Source organism: Hoplias malabaricus, chromosome Y, assembly GCF_029633855.1.
Source record: "Hoplias malabaricus isolate fHopMal1 chromosome Y, fHopMal1.hap1, whole genome shotgun sequence".
Classification (NCBI taxonomy): domain Eukaryota; kingdom Metazoa; phylum Chordata; class Actinopteri; order Characiformes; family Erythrinidae; genus Hoplias; species Hoplias malabaricus.
In genome coordinates this window covers 2,588,463-2,610,377 of record NC_089820.1, presented here as the reverse complement: position 1 = coordinate 2,610,377, position 21,915 = coordinate 2,588,463, and the positions used below count along the sequence as shown (strand labels likewise).

The following is a 21,915-nucleotide window of genomic DNA, read 5'->3' as shown; positions in this document are numbered from 1 at the left end:
TTAAAATACAGTGCTGTGAAAAAGTCTTAGGCACCTAAGATTATTCATTTAGTCATTCATTGTCTGTAACTGCTTATCTAGTTCAGGGTCGCGGTGGGTCCGGAGCCTACCCGGAATCATTGGTGGGAACCCACCCTGTAGAGAGCACCAGTCCATTGCAGGGCAACACACACTCATACCTATGGGCACTTTTGAGTAGCCAGTCCACCTACCAACGTGTGTTTTTAGGCCGTGGGTGCAAACCCACCTGGAGGACACAGGGAGAACATACCAAACTCCTCACTCCAGGACCCTGGAGCTTTGTGACAGCAATACTACACTAATAAATACAGTAAATTTAAAATGATTTTTTCCCCCATAAGAAATAGTTGATGTGATTGATTCCAGATATTCTCCTTAATCATATAGATTTGTTAAAATTAAACATTAGATTTAAGACAAAATATTTATTAACTGCTAAACTTAGGTATTGAATGATAAACTCCATTTGATCTGTCACATCAGCCTGAGCAGATATTGCTTGAGTTGGGAGGCCTTTGGACTGTATACCACAAACTTGCTACAGAAATATATAAATCAAAATCAGTTCTGTTTCAGTTCATACGTCTAAAATCACTGCGATAAGGTTGAGTATTGTGGCCTAACAGCACATTAGCATTACCTGAACACTCACCACACTTCCACGACGACTACTGCTTTGGCTTTCACACACTGTTTGGCTGCTGCTGCAGAGCGCATCAAACCCCAGGATGCCTCCGACACAGTCTCCAATCAGACACACCTGGATAAGAAGAATTAGCTACATTAACTATTCATTAATTTCCAAAGCTAAAATATAACATGGTCACATTTTTTTTCAGTTTGTAACATTAAGCAAATAAACAGTAATTCTGCATTAAATCATCTGCCAATACATTTTCTATGTATATGATGTTGATTAATTTTCAGTTACAACATCCACAACTTATGTAACTGTATCATTTGATTAGGGTTCCCAAATGTTTTAAATATGACCAAATATGCATTTACACTGGACAATCACTGGATTAGGAATGCCTACGTTGTATCTACACCCATTGTCCCCATTTTTATTTTATTTTTTTTTCAGCTCTACTGACAATACTGGACTGCATATGGATGGTGGATTATTCTCAGCACTACAGAGACACTGAGGTACTAATGGTGTGTTAGTGTGTGTTGTGCTGGTATGAGTGAATCAGACACAACAGGGCTGCTAGATTTTCTAAAACCCTAACCTGTCCTGTGTCCACAAACCAAAGAACGATCAAAACATACATGTCTCTGACTTTATATCTACAAGATGGACCAACGAGGTAGGTGCATCTAACAGAATGGATAACAAGTAGACACAGTGTTTAAAATTTGAGCAGAACTGCTGTATCTGATCCACTCGCACCAGCACAACACACACTATAGCACCACCACCACGTCAGTGTCACAGCAGCACTGAGAATGATCCATTTCAGGGTCACTGCTCTGTGTGGGTCCTGATCATTGAAGAGAGACATTGCAGGGAAACATGTGGACTAGGGTCTGTAATTGTAGAACTACAAAGTGCATCTGTATGGCCAGTGGAGCTGATAAAATGGACAATGAGCGTAAAGACGAGATAGGTGTTCCTAATCCAGTGACTATTCATTGTGACTTTGCATTACAATATGCACAAGTAGTTCACAGAAAACTACTAAGATTGGAGAATTTAAAAGACAGAAATAAGAAAATGTTCACCTGTCCTGAGAAGCTAGCCCCATCCAGGGAGCGGATGAACTCTGAATAGACCTGATTGGCTCGGCTAATTACAGTTGCCACAGCATCTTGATACTGAGGAGAGGAAGTGGCAAGGAGCGGGAGAGCAGCCAGAGGAATGTGGTCCTGGCTGCTGGATAAACAGCCCTCATCGTAGCTGTATGGGCTCAAACTGAAGCAACACAGAGTACATTATAAATGATATACCTAACAGAACCAATGGTGTCTTTTTGAAGTACTGCAGGTCTGTAATATTTCAAGGGTTACACAAAGGCAACGATGCACATAATAATGATTATATTTCAGCATTGGAGAGCATGCATAAGCATAAAAGAATAAACTAAATAAAATGAAATGTGTAAGGTATACATCTATAGCTAAAATTTGCTATTTAAAGCTAATTTCATTTTAAACTGAAGTCCTGAATCTTAAAGTAAAAATCTCAATTTGGACAAATATGGCTATTTCTCTAAACATCTCATTTAATAAAAGGGATAACAGAGCCAAAATGTATTCACGTTTCATGCATTTGACTACAGGTTTTAAAACTAGCAGAATGATGAGGTTCGGATGTGTCAAACTAAATTAAAAAACAAAACACCAAACTCCCCTGAAATGTTCAAATATTTTTCTTACTTGGACACTAAAGAAAAGGCATCAGCACAGACGGCTGGACAGGGCACCAGACGAATGGCAATACGGCCCATGGCAGAGGGATAGTGTACACGCATGACTGTGTCGAAAGCAGAAGTAATGGTGTTGACGTCGCCTTGTTTGGAGCTTTGTTCTCCGCAGCCTGTGTCCAAAATGTTTCCACCATGAAGAACAAGGATTAGGACATGGATCTTAGAGGACTGCAAGGACTGAGGGTCCTGGAAAAGAAAGAAAATGGGGGGGGGGCACGGTTATTTGATGTGTGGATGAGTGAGATGGGTGCATGGAAGGGTAAATCGGTGGGTGGCTAGACAAATGGATGACAAAGGAGAGAAAATAGAGAATGAATGAGAGGTGTCAAGACAAATGAACGTCAATTCTGTCACTTAAATGCCATGCAACTGTACAAACAAAGACTCCAGTCAGCCTGCATCAGTAAATAAAACAATCTCACTTAAAAATAGTGCTGGAGTCAGGCCTTTAGAAGTGCAATCACACATCCTTAACACGTTTAAACCTGTTATGGGTGGCAATAAACGTTAACTTTTGATATTCCGATTTCAGGGGTGGAAATAAAGCATGAATTTTTTTTGAAAATAGAGTAAATAAAGACTGCTTCTTCAAATGAAAACAAGACATCAGTTTTTATAGAAAGGTCAGTACAAATTATACTGACACAATGACATTTATAAACATCACCAAGACCTGATTTTGAAAGTGCTGTGATGTTTCACTGTTGAATTAAAAAGTAAAAAAAAAATCAATGTGAGAGGCAAGCTTGCAATACAAAAATTCAGCAACAAAACAAATTTTTTTTTCTGGGCGAAAAAATAAAAAAATTAATAAATAAAAATAACTGGTCATCCTACAATGCACACATCCCAGAAGATTTCAGACGACGTCAAAGATGAATTACTCATGTTGGTTGGAACCCCATGATAATGTAACCATCCGGGCCAAGGGATATTTTTTTGTAAGCCGTAATAAGTATCAGTGCACTATTATGGTTACATTGCCTGCTTTAATTCCATCCCTTTGTTAACTGATACATTTAGCTGCGCATTATTTCGTAACAGTTAAATTAAATGTAGTAGCAATAAGGCCGTGCCAGCTGCAGGATCCATTAAGAGATAATTAATGTATGTAACACTACTTAATACATGTACTGTATGTTCCACTGGAAAATACAATGCATGTATCTGGAATGTTTAGATGGAAGAGAAAGGGGCTGGTCAGTACAAAGAACTTCCACAAAATTTGACAATGAAATGATTGACCTCTTGACCAACACACGTCGACTTTGTCAAGAGCTATGAACATACAGTCTGTTGTAGATCGGAGGTAGAACTTTTTGATAATTTTGCATCAAAAAAAATTAAAATGTCTCCCTCAGTAACTGCATTAACAAACTTTAACTGATTAAAATGCTTTAAGTAAAGATTCCAAATTCATTTGCGTATGATAAAACGTCCTTGCACATCGAAAATGAAGATATATGTAGATGCATGTATTAAATGTACAAATAAGCTTTAAAGTGTATATATATTCTTAATTATATATAATTAAGAATTCAAACATTCTGCACTTATAAAATTAAAAATTGAGGATTTAAAAATTGAGATTTCAACATGCGCCGTTGTGAATGTGGCATTTTAATACTTTACATTTTTACTTTGAATAGCCAGTTACAATCATACCGTACACCAAGTTGTCTTTAAACTTAATTGTACACCTAATAAATACATCCATGTCTATCTACAGTCTCTATGTAAGGAAACAATTTTCCATGGTCATTGATTCAATGCTGCAGAGTATTTTTAAATGCTGATTTGTAATAATTGCAGTTTGTGAAAACAGCTTTTTTGTATGTTTTCCAATCTATGCATTACACACAACTTTATTTAATTTATTTCTAAAGATCAGTGAATGTGTGTTGACACAGTGTACTTCTTAGTTAATATTGCCTGTAGCTAACTTCAGGTAAAAAAAAAAAAATGCTGGTGTCTGTTTTAACAGGTTTCTGTAGAGATGGTTTCTTAACTTTAATTCATATAAAATGTACAAAGTTCTCACCCTAGATCCCAAACATTACAAACATGACAATTATTACAAGGGAAAATCTTATTAATCAGTCAAGAAGCAGTAAAATATGACATCGCAGGCAGTGTTATAAGAATGGGTGGACAAATGGAAAACAATATTACAGTATTCAAAGGTGTCTTACAAAAAACTATATAATCAGAAGAAAATATTTCACTTTTTTTATAGGCTACTAAAAGGTTACTATATCATAGCATAATATAAAGCACATAATAAATACAGTGGTAGTATTGTTGGTCAACATAATAAGGTAAAATATCAAACACTGAAAGAATACAAGTATAATGTACTAGCCGATCAGCTCAAATTGTGGAATTGCTTGGTATTGTTATTGTATGTAAAATAACAGAAGGCTGTAACAATGTGTCACTTTATTTATAAGTGAAAATAACAAACAAATCTAAACTTTGTATGGTAAAAAATGTTACTAGATAATAAGCTGTTACAATTTTTTGACAATGTCTATTAATCAGTGACAAAATTGGGACCTGTTGTGTTTTGCCATCATCAATCCAGTAGAGTAGACTGGTTAATCAATGTCTGACTAATGGTCAAATTTTTTTAATTTTAAAATTCCACTTCTCTGTAAAAAAAACTCGGAAAAGTGCACTGTGCCCATGCCTAACTACAACTTACAACTAGCACAGTTGCAACCCTGAACTTTTAACTGTCCACTGGGAAAGGAAGACAGGAACAAGAAGCTACCACAGACAACCAAAATGATGCATTAGGGAGACTATTCTGGACAATAACACATATGGTTTAATTTTGGTATTGCAAATTACAGAGCCATTCATCAGGATGCATCACATTCATTTTCCAAAATCTCACACAACTATTGTATAAAACGCCAAACCCATATTTTAAATGTGACAGAACAATGTGATGCATGTTGACAAACTTATCAACAATTTTCACTACCAAAACCAATCCTTTTGTTTACTTACTGAATGGTGCCTGGTTATGGTGATGATGGGGATGTTAGCTGTGCCACGCATCTACAGCATGTGCAAAGGGACAAAAATACTACAGGAATGAATTGCTGATTTATGGCTTATGACAACTTTGTGTTCAAGTAATGTCTTTGAAAAACCAGTTCCAGTTCAAAACTTTATGTGGAAGGTCCATATTTACACCCAATTTCAATGATAGCATGAATTGCAGCAATACTCATGTTCATAATTCATTGGTTAATCCAGTGAATGCTCAGAGGAAGCGTCAACAAATCTCTTTCAAACACATGAGGGTGAAAAAAAGTACCTACCGCATCTAACCTATCTTCACTGGCTGTCCTTGTATATTCGACCAACTCTTCTGCAGAGAACAAAAACAGTATTAGTAACAAACTGATCAATGGCTTTATGGCTCAACACAGTCAAACTAAATGATTTAAGTACAATTATAATACATGCACAGTGTGTTCAAATATGTGTAGCTATCTCAAACATTTCTTCCAAAACCATAGGTATTATCAGGTAGTTCGCCTCAGTTTGCTACAGTATCAGTGGTTATTTTCTGGAAACATTGATATATTACTGCTGATGATGGATAATTAATTCTGGAACACAGGGACCACTCCAAAACATTCCAAAGATATTTTATTGTGGTTCATAATTTCAAAAAAATTCCTTAGCTCCACTGCCCAATGCTGGGAATTTACACCCCTCTACTTAATTCTTGACACTGAGTATGGGACACCTTAGAGTTGTGTATAGCTGCTTCAGACTGTTCAGTGCACATTGCAGGAATACACCCTGGACAGAGCACCAGTCATCAACAGGGCATCACATACACTCACACCTGTGAACCATTTCACTCACTACTGATGTGCATATTGGAACCGTAGGAGGAAACTAAAACACCAAGTGAATAGACATAGTAGCATGTGCAAATAATGCCACATAGACAGGATCAATGCCCACAGGCGAGGATAAAAACAGAGGACCCACAGACACTGGAATTGTGTGGCAGCAACACTGCCTGGAGCATTACTGTGCTGACCATACTTCTGTAAATTCATGAGATAATTTCTCATTTGAATAAACTGAGCATTGAAAATACAATGTTCCACCTGGTATTTGTATTATTATATGGACTGTGTTATGAACTTGTGTTTTTATACCACTAACATTTAGTTATAGTAAATTATAGTAATTTGTAAACCTCACTGCATTAGTCAAATAATATAACATTCTTAGTCTATAAAAGAACAATAACAAGTACCTGTAGATTCTTCTATATCCCCTGCTTCAATTTTATCCATTAGATCGTTAGAGTTCCACTTGGCAATTTCCTTAGGAAAGATTTCCTCACTGTCTGAAAAATCCTCTGTTAATCAAAGAACAAAACACACAAAGTTACAAGAAGCTTAATTACACAGATTTAAGACGTCAAGAGTCCACAATGCTGTAAAGTAGATTTCTTGTTTTCATCACAGGCCTGTAATAAAAAAGGATTACTTTTGGATATTAATAATGTGGCAGTGATTACATAAAGCAACTTATTATAATAATAATAATAATTATTATTAATTGAAATACTTTATTACCACTAAAGCAATTTGTCTTGAATACAAAAAGCCACACACAACAATAAAAAACACCAACAAAATCTAAGGACATAAAACATGTAGGACAAAGGACAAAATAATTTAAAAACTATGAAAATGCATAACGTAAACTGCCCATGTTCTTATCATTACAGTGTCTTTTTTATCAGGTCCACTTTATAGTTTAGAACTTTAGAGTGTGTACACAACTACCATGCAATTACTAAGTCTAAGTCAGAGTCACCTTGGTGCTGAGAATGATCCACCACCTAAATGTACTATGATTAGTGGACTTCATAAAATGGATCATCTGTGTAGACATTGAAATAAGTAGTTTATCTGTGCCCGTTCCAGCATCATTGGACTGCAAATTTGACAGTGAATATGATGATAACTCTAAACTCTGCAATAATTTTTTTGAACCATTTAATCCCAGTTGTTCAGTTCTAAAAATTCACACCAAAGAACAAGATAAAGTCTTTAGACTAATTTATTAACAATTTTAAAGCAAAATTATTTAAATTCAATATTAAGTGGAGTTTTAAAAACTAAACCCTGTTGTCAGAATTTGACCACTAATAAAAGGATAAAGCGTAATTAACAAATTGTGTTTGGAAGAGACACACCAAACATGGTAGAAACCTGTGTTTCTACACTCACTGTCCATTCTTTCAGCTCCCCTGACAATACAAGAGCGCACTATTTCTACAATCACAAACGGTAGTACATATGTTGCTCTGCATACTTTCTTCACCCCCTTTCACTTTTAGTGAAATGGTCCTCATTGATCAGGCCCCCAACATGACAGTGAAACTGAAGGCTTTAAAAACAGCAGCACTGCTGTGTCTGATCCACTCTTACCAGCACAAAGAACAAAAACAAACCATCACTACAGTAGCGCTGAGAATGATCCGAGATCCATATCATACCTGCCCTGTGGTGGTCGTTTTAGGATCCTGACCATTGTAAAGCAGTTTGAAAGAGGGCTAAAAAAGTAAGCACAGCAACTGACTACAGGTGTTAATTGTAAGAGTCCAAAATGAACTCTTTATGATCAGTGGAATTGACAGAATTCGAGTATAGAACAAGGTGGTCAGAATATTTTGACTGATCAGTATGTAGTCCCAGAAAACATACAGGAACACGTTTATACCTACAGGTGCACTATATGGCATGTGTTGCTATTAAATATGAGTAAATGTACAAACCGGATTCCAAAAAAGTTGGGACACTAAACAAATTGTGAATAAAAACCGAATGCAATGATGTGGAGGTGCCAACATCTAATATTTTATTCAGAAAAGAACACAAATCACAGATCAAAAGTTTAAACTGAGAGAATGTATCATTTTAAGAGAAAATATGTTGTTTCAAAATTTCATGGCTTCAACAAATCCCAAAAATGTTGGGACAAGGCCACTTTTTACCACAGTGTGGCATCCCCCCTTCTTCTTACAACACTCAACAGACGTCTGGGGACAGAGGAGACCAGTTTCTCAAGTTTAGAAATAGGAATGCTCTCCCATTCATGTCTAATACAGGCCTCTAACTGTTCAATCGTCTTGGGCCTTCTTTGTCGCACCTTCCTCTTTATGATGCTCCAAATGTTCTCTATAGGTGAAAGATCTGGACTGCAGGCTGCCATTTCAGTCCCCGGATCCTTCTCCTACGTAGCCATGATGTTGTGATTGCTGCAGAATGTGGTCTGGCATTATCTTGTTGAAAAATGCAGGGTCTTCCCTGAAAGAGATGACGTCTAGATGGGAGCATATGTTGTTCTAGAACCTGAACATAGTTCTCTGCATTAATGGTGCCTTTCCAGACATGCAAGCTGCCCATGCCACAAGCACTCATGCAGCCCCATACCATCAGTGATGCAGGCTTCTGAATGGAGCGTTGATAACACCTTGGGTTATCCTTGTCCTCTCTGCGGATGACATGGCGTCCCAGTGTTCCATAAAGAACTTCAAATCGTGACTCATCTGACCACAGAAGTCTTCCATTTTGCCACACTCCATTTTAAAAGACCCCTGGCCCAGTGCAGACGTCTGAGCTTGTGGAGCTTGCTTAGAAATGGCTTCCTCTTTGCACTGTAGAGTTTCAGCTGGCAACGGCGGATGGCACGGTGGATTGTGTTCACTGACAATGCTTTCTGAAAGTATTCCTGAGCCCATTCTGTTATTTCCTTGACAGTGGCATTCCTGTTTGAGGTGCAGTGACGTTTAAGGGCCCGGAGATCACGAGCATCCAGTAGAGTTTTACGGCCTTGACCCTTACGCACAGCAATTGTTCCAGATTCTCTGAATCTTTTGATGATGTTATGCACGGCTGATGATGATAACTTCAAAGTCTTTGCTATTTTACGCTGGGTAACACCATTCTGGTATCGCTGCACTATCTTTCTGCGCAACAATGGTGGAATTGGTGATCCTCTTATCATCTTGGCTTCAGAGAGCCTCTGAGAAGCTCTTTTTGTACCCAATCATGTTGTCAATTGACCTAATTAGTGTTAATTGGTCTTCCAGCTGTTCGTTATATGCTCAATTTCCTTTTTCCAGCCACTTATTGCTACTTGTCCCAACATTTTTGGGATTTGTTGACACTGTGAAATTTTAAATCAACACATTTTTCCTTTAAAATGTTGCATGTTCTATTACAAATAAAATATTGACATTTACCATCTCCACATCATTGCATTTAGTTTTTATTCGCAATTTGTTTAGCGTCCCAACTTTTTTGGAATCCGGTTTGTATACTCCTTATATCATACTTGATATTAGTAACAAATATTATACAGAATTGTTTATAACTACTCTGATCTCATTTTATTCACTGCAAGCAAATTCTAATCTTATGCCGTTTCCACTTGTGTTATCAATTTTTCTTCAAAAAAACATCAAAATACCTCTCTCGTTGGGTAAAAGGATTCAAGTCCATTTGTCTCTCAGTAACATATTGGAAATCGATATATAGTGGATTTCTCTAGGGGAATATTAAGTGATGAAAGTGTTTTCAGACAACGTGACATGGAAAGGTGAACACAATATTTTTCACTGGTCCCTCAATTGAGCACAAATCCAATCTGTATGTGAAATTTAAAAATAAAGCTAAGAGCAGAGACTTGTAAATCCACAATGAGCTGTATATAATTGAAATCATTACTAGGACAAGACATTAATATTTTTAGCATATATACACTTCATATTTTTTTGTAGAAATATGGCTCATCCTAAAAGTCATTTAAGACTAGGAATGCTGTAAAATATACAAAAAAAAAAAAAAAAGAATAGAAGATACAGTCACACTACACATCAGCAAATCAGTCAAATAAATGTTCCTCAATGAAAGATTGCAGATCGTAGCTGTCCAAAGAAAAACAGCTCCATTTCAGTTGATTTTTAGTTTACCATGATATTTGAACAGAGCAGCTGTTCAATTTCATGATGAATGGACATACATAAATTCACCAGAATGAATTGTGAAATTAAATCTACCCCTCTTCTATAAAGTTACTTTTTTTGGAGACACATTTTCCATCGCACAGCAACAATATACCAGATGTGTTTCATACTGTACATTGCATATGTCCTAGAGATATTTCTGTGTGCAAAAGGTAAGGCTGAAAAGCACAATAGAATCCCTGTGACCTTTAATTTTCCAAACAGCACTGCTTCAAAGAGGACACAATACACCACTTTTTAACACAGTTCCCTTGGGTCTCAATGAAAAGTCTATCACATTCTTTGGCAAAAATAGCAAAAGAATCACACGACACAGCACAGTTCTCACACTGTCTAAACAGCCCTGTTCAGAGCGACTGATTTCAGTGTCTATTCCTTTAAATGAGAATGAGCCACAGCTCACTAATGAGGAGCAGGGGCTCTGGATTTTAGCCATTTTCGCTTTATTTTCTTTCTTCTGTTTTCATTTTGACTAATATATATATATATATATATATATATATATATATACACATTTTGTCCCATTTTAAAGACAGCAAACTTCTGTGACAAATATCACCACATATGTTTGAGAATATTTTTTTAAAAATTACTTTGAGTATCCATATTTTGTGGCTGCATCCACTAATTCTCACTATGAATACTGAGATTTATACGTTAGTAATGTCTAAAAACACTACCAGCTTCTCTGGAATAGAGCTCATCTGAAATTTATTGATGCATATTGGAAACTTGTGCTGTGGTTTGTCAAGTCAACCTTTAGACTGTTTATGGAAATATTGGACATTGTGATTTCCAAGCCAAGGAAGAAGACCATCCAACAAAAGTTCAAAACCAACATCTGTAATGGTCTGTGGATGTGTCAGTGACCATTGTACATGTAACATACACATCTGTTAAATGAACCATTAACACAGAAAAATATACTGACATTTTAAAGCAGCATATACTGCCTTCTAGATGTCTATTTCAGGGTGCTTATTTCAACATGACATGCCACTCCATATCCTGCATGTGTCACAAAAGCATAGCTGTGTAATTAGAGAGTCATCCATCTCTTATTATTAAACTATGCAAAAATACTAATAATGTGAAATTTAAATAATACAAGGCATAATCACTACTTTTAGAGTTATTTTTTAGTTTTTGACATTGTCTTACTTTTTTTGGAATTGGGTTTGTAAATTTGCCCAATCTAGCCATAATTCTCTAAAATGTTCTAAAGTGCATGTCTTCTATGTTTTCACATAATCCAGTGTTACATGGCATCACATATCTTCAAAAAAATATATCAATAACTCTCTTTTCTAGGTTTGAAAACATAACAAAACAGTGAAGGGGAACTGGTTTGAGATGAGATGAGGAATGAAAAGCTGCATAAATGCATACAAGGAAAGCAGCCCACAGGACTTTAGAATGACAAAAAAATAAAAATAAAAATCAAGTACAGACAACATAACAAAATCTAAAATCACTTTAAAAGTGAAATACTGAACACAACGAAGACATAAACATCATGTGTACATGACTTGAAATGCTGTTGGTTTTGGTCAATCGTACAGTTCATTCATTACTTTGCTGTAATCATTAATTATATGAAGGCAAAGACATGAGCAAAACAGCAAGACAAAAGACAAAGGACGAAACACTTTTAAATCCACCATCAAGTAAAACAAGCACATCCTCAGCAGCATCACACAGCAAGGCATTCCAAGGATTTTGTTCTTATTGCATCTGCAGACCCAACACATGCTGGGTTTCTGGGTAACATAAGAAGAAGTCTGTGCCAGGAAGACATGTAGTGTGAGAACAGAGAGAAAGCATGTAAAGCACACAAAGTACAAGTCATCTGCAGATCTAGGATCAGGTGGCCCAATTTTATCCCAGAGAAAAGCTATAAAACAGAAACACAGGACAAGTTTGTCCTGAAATTTTAAGTTAAGAACAAACATTAATGAAGCTCTACACACATTTTTCATATGAAAAATGTATGCAAAGATATTAATGTCACAAACATGTAAATATAACCAATGTTTGGGGCAAATCCTGATAAGAACACCCCCCTTTTTTTTTTATATATATGTTAAAACAATCTGCCACTATAATCCAAGGGTTACCAAACCAACTCCTGGATATTTACTTTCCTGAGCATTTCATGTCCACAATCCTAAATGAACACAACTGATCCAGATTATTAGTCCACTTAATTAGTTAGATCAGCTAAATTATCCTAATATTTCTTAACATTTTCTGATTAACAGATTTACATAGTTATTTTGACCAGCCTTACTTCAATGTTTACCTACATAGCATAGCATATCATTGCATAGCAAAAAAATGTGTATTTTTTTTAACTGCTAATATTCAGTGGGCTCCAAGGCCAGATCAGGATTTAATTTGAACCTGAGATCTGAATACTGTTATTTCCTTGTACTGAACAATGAATTATTAAGGTAAACAAGCCAGTATACTCTACAGTTTAAGGCCAGAATATAGTTAGAAATTATGTTTGTGCAGAGCCGTTATGTATTGCTTGCTGGTAAGTGCTGTTGCGATAACAGTTCCCTTTAACACTGCGCTAACTGTGTAATCTATGACGCTAAATAATCAGTAACTTGAAAAAATAGCTAACGACAAATACTTTAAATAGCCATTCTTCCACTGTCAGTTGTGTTTTTCTCTTACTTCATCTAAATGACTACATTTGGGGGAAGAAAATGAAAAGTAATAAATAATATTCCTATAATTAATCTAGTATCGTGTTTTAGGGTCATTAATTAAATGCAGAAAACAAAAAGACAAAATACATTTTACAGCACTCATGCATGTCCATTCACTCAGGGAGGGGCAATATTTACCATGTGCATCAAAGAACTCCTCGTCCGAATTATCTTCTGAGTCCCGTGCAATGCTCTGCATTCTCCATTCTGAAATACTGTGTCGAGATGGACTCACTGGAATACAACAAATTCAAGCATCTATTTATGCAGAAGCATAATGCAGCATTTCATTACAAAAATCTGAACATGTATTTTGAGTATGAGTAAAGCCAACTCAGGACAATACACAATGATCAGTCGTGACATTATGACCACCTCATATCTTCTACACTCAGCTCCACTGACCATACAGGAGCACTTACAGAATGTAACCCATCTGTTGCTCTGCAAACATTTTGACCACCTTCACCCTGTTCTTCAATGGTCATGTCCCCCACAGAAATCCCACAGAGCAGGTATGATTTGGCTGATGGATCAGTATCACTGCTAGAGAAGAGTCCACAAATCAAAGCTATCCAGAAAACAGTGTCCTGTGGACAGCGAATGGACACTGTGCTTAAAGACTTCAGCATATCTGCTGTGTATGGTCTACTCATAACAATGCAACACACGCTAACACACCATCACCTCGTCTGTGCCACTGCTGTGCTCAACTGTATGATCAACTATTGTGGTCAAAAAGTGAAAGTGGACAAGAATATACAGTGCAACATATGGACTACAGTCAGTAACTGTAGAACTACAAAGTGCTGCTGTATGGTCAGTGGAGCTGAATGTACCGTAAGTGTAGAAACAAAGAGGTGGTCATAATTTTATGGCCGATTGTTGTATATAAATGTAGAAAAAATACAATTACAGTGCAGAAATATAAAGTTGCATTTCAATATATTTTAAAAGAGTGATATAAAATGGTATAGTAAGTTTTAATTTTTTGTCTACCTGCAGAGTGAACATAATTGTCCAACATTAGAGTTAATGCACACACACTCACACAGTACCAGTCAGTTTGGACACTCATTTGTCATTGGTGGAATATATTCACTGTATAGAATGTATTCACTGTATAGAGCTGTGTACCAGCTCTACCTCTGCACAATCTCTTCACAAAGTTATGGTCTCAGACACATTAAGAAGGCATGCAGTTCTACAAATTGACTCTTGATGAGGCCACAGCTGTTCACTGAAAACCATTCCAGGTGACTTCCTCATGAAGCTGATTGAGAAAACACCAAGAATGTGCAAAGCTGTCATCAAAGAAAAAGGTGGCTACTTTGAAGAATCTAAATTATAAAACATATTCTCGTTTGTTTAACACTATTTTGTTAACTACATAATCCCATGTGTGTTCCTTATAATGTCTTCCATATTCGTTTACAATATAGAAAATAATAAAAAACTTAGAAGAACTATTGAATGTCATCTGGTACTGTACATTCACAATATGTGGAAAATGGCTGAAAACAAAGAAACCCTCCGAGTGGGCGTGTCCAAGCATTTGACTGGTACTGTATATGATCATTTTAATGACAGCAATGTTCTTTGTGGATACTGGTGAATTTATAAAGGTTATGGTCTGTGAATATGTGAGTAGACGGTTACAGAATCCAGATGTTGACAACTTTGTGGCAGACATAACACATTCTTTTTTTCAAAGTGTAGTTTCACATAATTCCATGTGTGTTTTATAGTGAGTACTACACAAAGAAACATTTTTATTGTATCATATATATATATTTATCTTAGACCATTAATCAACAAGTATCCATACATTACAATGAGCATATCCCATGTAATTCAGAGTAATGAAATATGAGCTTGTTAGGTTTGACCCTTATGACACACCTGAAAAGACAAATACTTTGCATATCAGCAGTGCTATAAACTCACGTACCTCCTCTCTTGGAAGATCTGGAGGACCTGGATGATGTAGACCACTGCTTGGTCAGTGTGCTTCTTGCCTGTAGAGTGTCCACCACAGTAACTTCTTCTCCTGTGCTTGGGGTGAGAGTGTCCTGAGCCTCCTGGCTTTTCTCAGGGAAGGAGTCTGTCCCACTAAATGCCTCAGTTAACTCTTCAACATACTGTGCCATTTTCTGGGCCAGGGCCAGCTGGGTCTCCAGTTCTAATTGCCGGATATCTTCCATGGTCAAACCATACCACTCATCCTGCCAGCACCAGGCCTGTCGATGGGCCCGCACCATCACTTTCCTCAATCCTGTCAAATATATATGAATTTATGATTTTTTTTAAATGTTTAATATGCACTTTAATAATTTCCATTGCCACGACTACTGGAAATGTGAGATTAAAACTATTGAAACAAATAAAAATATTCACTGAGATGGTCTAATATTTATCTATTTTGATCACATTTTACTTTGCATTCTTGAATATGCATGGACTGTGCTCTGTGGTTTAATTAATGTAAACCAGGGCATTTTTAAAACATCTTTACATTAGAGGAAAACATGGCAAATTACAATGTGTGTAAAAATGGAAATTTCCTGCTTGTTTCCATCAAAAAGATAGCAATTAAAAATACTTTACATAATGACATTATTCCCTTCCAAAAACTGCAGTCACTTTCATTTTGTAAAAATCATTTCCATGACAAATTTTATTGTTATTGCACCATGTGCCTTTTTTATTTGCCATCCCTGAACTTTCCATAGCCTTATGTTAAAATGAACAGAATAAGCAGAATTCATTCTGACTTACCTAATAACTCACACAACATATATTTAGACAATTCTGGAGCGGAATTAAGCAAAGTTCATATCATGTACCTTTTATGTGTTGCAGGCCATACTGATACGAACGATGGAGAATGACATTGTTTTTAGAGCTTGCAATTGAAAGACATTTCAAATAAAGCCTCTGGCAAAAAACATCAACTTTGTTGCAGCAGAGGCATGCTGTCTTACCACTTGAATCAAAAACCAATCAAAAATGGCACCTTTTTCATTTAATTTTTTGGGCACAACTCAAGTAACAGCAATTTATCCACAAACAGGTTCTAACATTATTCATATAGAATCCTCTAAAACATATAGTAGGAAGTTGTAGACTTAGGAATATTTTTATTTACTGAAAATATACAGGAATAGGTTTTTCAGCGAATAAAAATGTAACAGTATTTTTATTTGTGCTTACTAAACAAACATAAAAATACACACCAACATCATGAATAAAGCGCTCTATTTTGGACTGCATGCCCCAGTAGCGAAACTCCACTTTGCACAGTTTGTAAGCACACATGATTGGAGACTTGCTGGGATCATTCACAAACTCTTCAATCCAGTCATCATTTAGAGGCCCTCGACTGGTTTTGACAGAGCGGTATATACGAGGGTCCTCCTCTGCTTTGTACTCATGAGGCGGAATTGGGTCCTTCACGATGTCAATGGGATCTGGACAAGAAAATTCACAAGATACCCTTAAACCTTATTATATTAACATACAACACCTGTAAAGAAAATTAAGAAATGACATAAGTGATGTATGCCGATTGGGGCGGTGGGGGGGTCAGACACCAGCGTTCTCTGGATAACATCATTCATCAAACAGGGCTGACCTTTTATTCACATTAAAGACACAAAAGCAGTTTGACATATTTTGGCCTAACAAAATGTAGTGCTTTGAGAAACTGGTTCTCAGTCACTTGAAAGCAATAAGTGCTTTCATCATAACCCGATCCACACCAGTTTGTGTACCATGCAAACAACTTGACAGAGGATGCCATTTCCATGGCCTTTCATTCTGCTCTAACACACCTGGTTAAATGGACTTTCTCAGAAACAGACCCCGGTCTGGCCTTAAGCCTCACTCTCAATTCCAACATACCACTGGGCTCTGTTTTTTCTCTCTGTTCACCAATGACTGTGTCTTTGCATAGATCCAAAATCTTTATCAGGTTGTCATACAAAACCACTGTGGTAGGCCACATCAGCAATGAATCTGTCTATAGGCAGAAGATCCAGCCAATGGCAGCAAGGGGCTCCTCCTTCAAACTTTCCCTAAACACAGAGAAGCCCAAAGAGCTTATTGTGGACTACTGGACAACCAAAGGAACACAATTAATACAAATCCTGTTCAACCTGTAAACCTCCGACTTTAGGTACAACTCAAACAACTGCAGAAATTCTCAGACGACCTGGCCATCATGAAGGCTACTGTTACTACAATTTCACTTTTATTCTGCAACGGTGGTGACTTTCACCTTTTTAATAAAAAAAACAACACTTTTTTATAAAATTCTGAGGATGTTTCCTCACCACTTGCTAGCTCTCCAGTCTGTTTGCTTGCTCAAAATTAGTCTAATGTGTTTATGAAGCCCCACTGTCTGTACATGGGTAAAAAAACAATGCGTGTCAGCCCGGTAGGCTAGGCTTTCACTCTCTCTGCTCACAACAGAGCAAGGAATCTTTTTTAGCAAGGAGCAAGGAGTTTTTTTGAACAATGGAGAGAACTCCAAATGTTAAAAAGCATGAACAATATTAAGATATTGCTCTATTTCTGCTCCATAAGTATGCAATATTGACTTAATTTTGCTGTTCGGGATATCTTAAGCTGGCAATGTCTCCAAATTCAGGTGACAGCAAACTGCATTAAGTGCAGCAAAACTAAACAACTCGAGTTACAAATGACTTTTTGTAATAATTCAAACCGTGAATTAGAACTTACAAATTAAACTTCTGCCACGTACAAACAGTCATTTTCAGACATACCATTACACTTTAAAAGAAGCACATAAACAAACCAGAGAGAACAGCATTTCCCCACAATCATGCCTTATGTTCCCTTTAAATTGAATTATGTACACTCTGAGGCTCCTTGTAAGAATTCTTTGACAGTTTACAACCTCAAACCTTTATTTTTTTTAATACCTACTCATGTGGCTCATGTAAATGTCATGTACTGACCTCCTATATGAATATAGATCTTGCTCCTGTAAATGTGTTCAAATGTACCTCTATAACCCCAAACTCTCTTTGTTTTGGACTAATCTATGTCTGTTATTTTTCTTTGTGTATGTTATTCTGATGCTGTAACTTCAATAATGTGTTATCTCTTCTTATAATAAAATGAAAACTGTAGCATTAAAGGGCCACTAGAGGCCACCTGACAATACAGGAATTTAAACATCTTTACAGATTAAAATTAATCACTAATCAGTCATAATATGAATAATCATTAACAAATCAGCCATTTTTAATGTTCTGTAAGGAGGAAGATTCCATAATTTTTCAGAGATCAGGTGTCAACGCCAGGTTAAATCTTAACATACCTACAGTTCTTTGCCTCCTTTCGACTGGAGACATATTAAAAACATCTGCTTGGGTTCCTGTATCAGATTTATAGTATGTCTCGATGTCAATAGAAAACTTCTCCACAAATGGACAAGTGTATCTAGGAAGAAATAATATCAAGAAAAGTCAAAATGAGCAAAGAGATTTAAGCAGTCAATTTCAGGAAAATGCACATTATTTTTACTACCGCTCAAAAATTTGAATGACGTTTTACTCTGTTACTTACCCTGTTTATTAATATTATTTGGCTTCTTTGGTTTAAAAAAAAAACCTGGTCCACTCTAAGAACCATTTGAGTAATTTGTTACTATAATTTCATTATGTATTAGCAGTTAAGTATTTGTTTCTTCATCGCAAACATGTTGATAGAAATAGTAAAGCAAAAACATTTACATTTAATTTTTTTATTTGTAATATATTAGTAGCATAAATGAGAGAATTTCTTTAATTTGAATACCCATTTTTAAATGGTGACATATAAAAAACAGATCGTAAACTTTTGCCCCATGCTGTGAATCTAAGTAACAGTAAAGATTTGTGTTATCACCTTAAAAGTAACCAGACAGCAATTTGACAGCATTATCTTGGAAGCATTAAACAGAAAATGATGAACCAGCTTGAGATAACAATAAGAGGCAAACCCATGCGATATACAAAAGAAAAAACAGATAAGCAGGAACAGAGAGGACACAAAGTTTCAGTTGAGGAGAGGCAGATACTGAAAAACAATGTGCTCACCGGGTGCGTGTGTATGGATAGGCATTCCAGGATTCCTCTTCTACCCTGAGAGCAGCTTTGGGCAGGATGGAGCGGAACCAGCTGGGGATGTGCATGCCTATGTGATAGACCTTGTGTGTGTATTGACCAGTGCCACCAGGTCCATCTGTATATGGTCGATTCTCTAGTATCTCCACACCACTGCCCTCACCACAGCTCTCCTCACGGCTTTTTTTCTGGAGGCAAGTAAAAGATAAATGAAAATTTATTTAAGATTACAGTAAAATAATAGTGTGCATTCTGATTAATAATAATAACACATACACACACATACACAAAAAAACGGATTCCAAAAAAGTTGCGACACTAAACAAATTGTGAATAAAAACTGGATGCAATGATGTGGAGATGGCAAATGTCAATATTTTATTGGTAATAGAACATAGATGACAGATCAAAAGTTTAATCTGAGTAAATGTAACATTTTAAAGGAAAAATATGTTGATTCAAAATTTCAGTGTCAACAAATCCCAAAAAAGTTGGGACAAGTAGCAATAAGTGGCTGGAAAAAGGAAATGGAGCATATAACCAACAGCTGGAAGACCAATTAACACTAATTAGGTCAATTGACAACATGATTGGGAATAAAAAGAGCTTCTCAGTGTCAGTGTCTCTCTGAAGCCAAGATGGTAAGAGAATCACCAATTCCACCATTGTTGTGCAGAAAGATAGTGCAGCGATACCAGAATGGTGTTACCCAGCGTAAAATAGCAAGGACTTTTAAGTTCTGGAATACTTCCAGAAAGCATTGTCAGTGAACACAATCCACCGTGCCATCCGCCGTCGCCAGCTGAAACTCTACAGTGCGAAGAGGAAGCCATTTCTAAGCAAGCTCCACAAGCTCAGACGTCTGCACTGGGCCAGGGGTCTTTTAAAATGGAGTGTGGCAAAATGGAAGACTGTTCTGTGGTCAGATGAGTCACGATTTGAAGTTCTTTATGGAACACTGGGACGCCATGTCATCCGGACCAGAGAGGACAGGGATAACCCAAGGTGTTATCAACGCTCCGTTCAGAAGCCTGCATCACTGATGGTATGGGGTTGCATGAGTGCTTGTGGCATGGGCAGCTTGCATGTCTGGAAAGGCACCATTAATGCAGAGAACTATGTTCAGGTTCTAGAACAACATATGCTCCCATCTAGACGTCATCTCTTTCAGGGAAGACCCTGCATTTTTCAACAAGATAATGCCAGACCACATTCTGCAGCAATCACAACATCATGGCTCCGTAGGAGAAGGATCCGGGACTGAAATGGCAGCCTGCAGTCCAGATCTTTCACCTATAGAGAACATTTGGCGCATCATAAAGAGGAAGGTGTGACAAAGAAGGCCCAAGACGATTGAACAGATAGAGGCCTGTATTAGACATGAATGGGAGAGCATTCCTATTTCTAAACTTGAGAAACTGGTCTCCTCTGTCCCCAGACGTCTGTTGAGTGTTGTAAGAAGAAGGGGGGATGCCACACAGTGGTAAAAATGGCCTTGTCCCAACTTTTTGGGGATTTGTTGACGCCATGAAATTTTGAAACAACATATTTTTCCTTTAAAATGTTACATTTACGCAGATTAAACTTATATTTAATAAATAATATGCCCCCAAGTTCTTGCATATGGTGTGAGAATCTGAGGTTCTTGATATTTGAATCAGTGTTACTACCATACTGTCTGTCAGAGAAAAAAATATCTTTATGCGTCTTTGTCATTTATGTGTGGATTTTGCCCATGAAATTACCACTGTGAAATTCAGGAAGGATATCAAGACCATTGAAGGACAGGGTGGTAGGAGGCTAACCATTTATGTAGAGAAATAAATAGACTACAGTCTGTAATATAAAACTACAAATTGTGGTCAGAGGAGATAAGGGAATGGACCGTGAGTGTAGAAACAAGTCCTAATGCTACAGTAGTTTGACACAGAACTAAAGTAAACCAGAAAACATTCCACATTTTTTTAATGAAATTAATATATATTAAGTTAATTTATAGCCCTAAGGATCAAGCAGAAATTTACAACGTATTTCAAAAGATATAAAATATTCCCTTGTGGTAAATACCTTTCATTTAGTTCTGCAATCTATTGCCCCAGAAAAATAAAATGAACAATAGAATATGCTCTAAGTTTAATACTTTCAGTACAGCCTTGGCCACTGTGTACTCCCAAAGTGGCAGTGACAACAAACTTCTTATCCATGATGTCATCTGTCAATGACCAATTTCCTGAAAATTTAGTTCTGCAGTCAATATTTATCTACCATAATTGGTTTAAACAGGGTCTGTACATAAGATCAAAGCTGTAACTTAGCTGTAGCTGACTACAGTATACCTTCAGCAAAAATCAGTGGTGTCAGAAAATTAGCCAGGTATATACTTATTACCTCGAGTTAGTACTTACAATGGCAGCATTCATGTTAAAGAATATGAAAATCTGACTGAAAGAGTTTGGTGTGATGAGCTGGGATAAGGAGAGAAGGTAAGGAGGAAAAGCAGAACACGAGATGAGAGGAGTGGGAGCTGTCCA

The 21,915-nt window shown here is 36.7% G+C and overlaps 1 protein-coding gene across 6 annotated transcripts in view; it reads right to left on the bottom strand.

Annotated features, from left to right (window-relative positions):
• Positions 1 to 21,915, bottom strand: part of LOC136678120 (membrane-associated phosphatidylinositol transfer protein 2-like) — a 91,006-nt gene that overhangs the window by 26,517 nt on the left and 42,574 nt on the right. For 4 of the 6 annotated variants that reach the window (XM_066655987.1, XM_066655982.1, XM_066655985.1 and 1 more), the window contains exons 4-14: positions 19,358 to 19,572; positions 18,598 to 18,719; positions 16,487 to 16,720; positions 15,202 to 15,525; positions 13,389 to 13,484; positions 6,745 to 6,849; positions 5,786 to 5,835; positions 5,469 to 5,519; positions 2,404 to 2,639; positions 1,750 to 1,939; positions 662 to 781 (exon numbers count right to left, since the gene is read on the bottom strand). In XM_066655987.1, the coding sequence (XP_066512084.1) occupies positions 662 to 781; positions 1,750 to 1,939; positions 2,404 to 2,639; positions 5,469 to 5,519; positions 5,786 to 5,835; positions 6,745 to 6,849; positions 13,389 to 13,484; positions 15,202 to 15,525; positions 16,487 to 16,720; positions 18,598 to 18,719; positions 19,358 to 19,572 (1,743 nt within the window). The remainder of the gene's footprint in view (positions 1 to 661; positions 782 to 1,749; positions 1,940 to 2,403; positions 2,640 to 5,468; positions 5,520 to 5,785; positions 5,836 to 6,744; positions 6,850 to 13,388; positions 13,485 to 15,201; positions 15,526 to 16,486; positions 16,721 to 18,597; positions 18,720 to 19,357; positions 19,573 to 21,915) is intronic. The other 2 variants (XM_066655983.1, XM_066655984.1) reach the window with 2 other exon arrangements.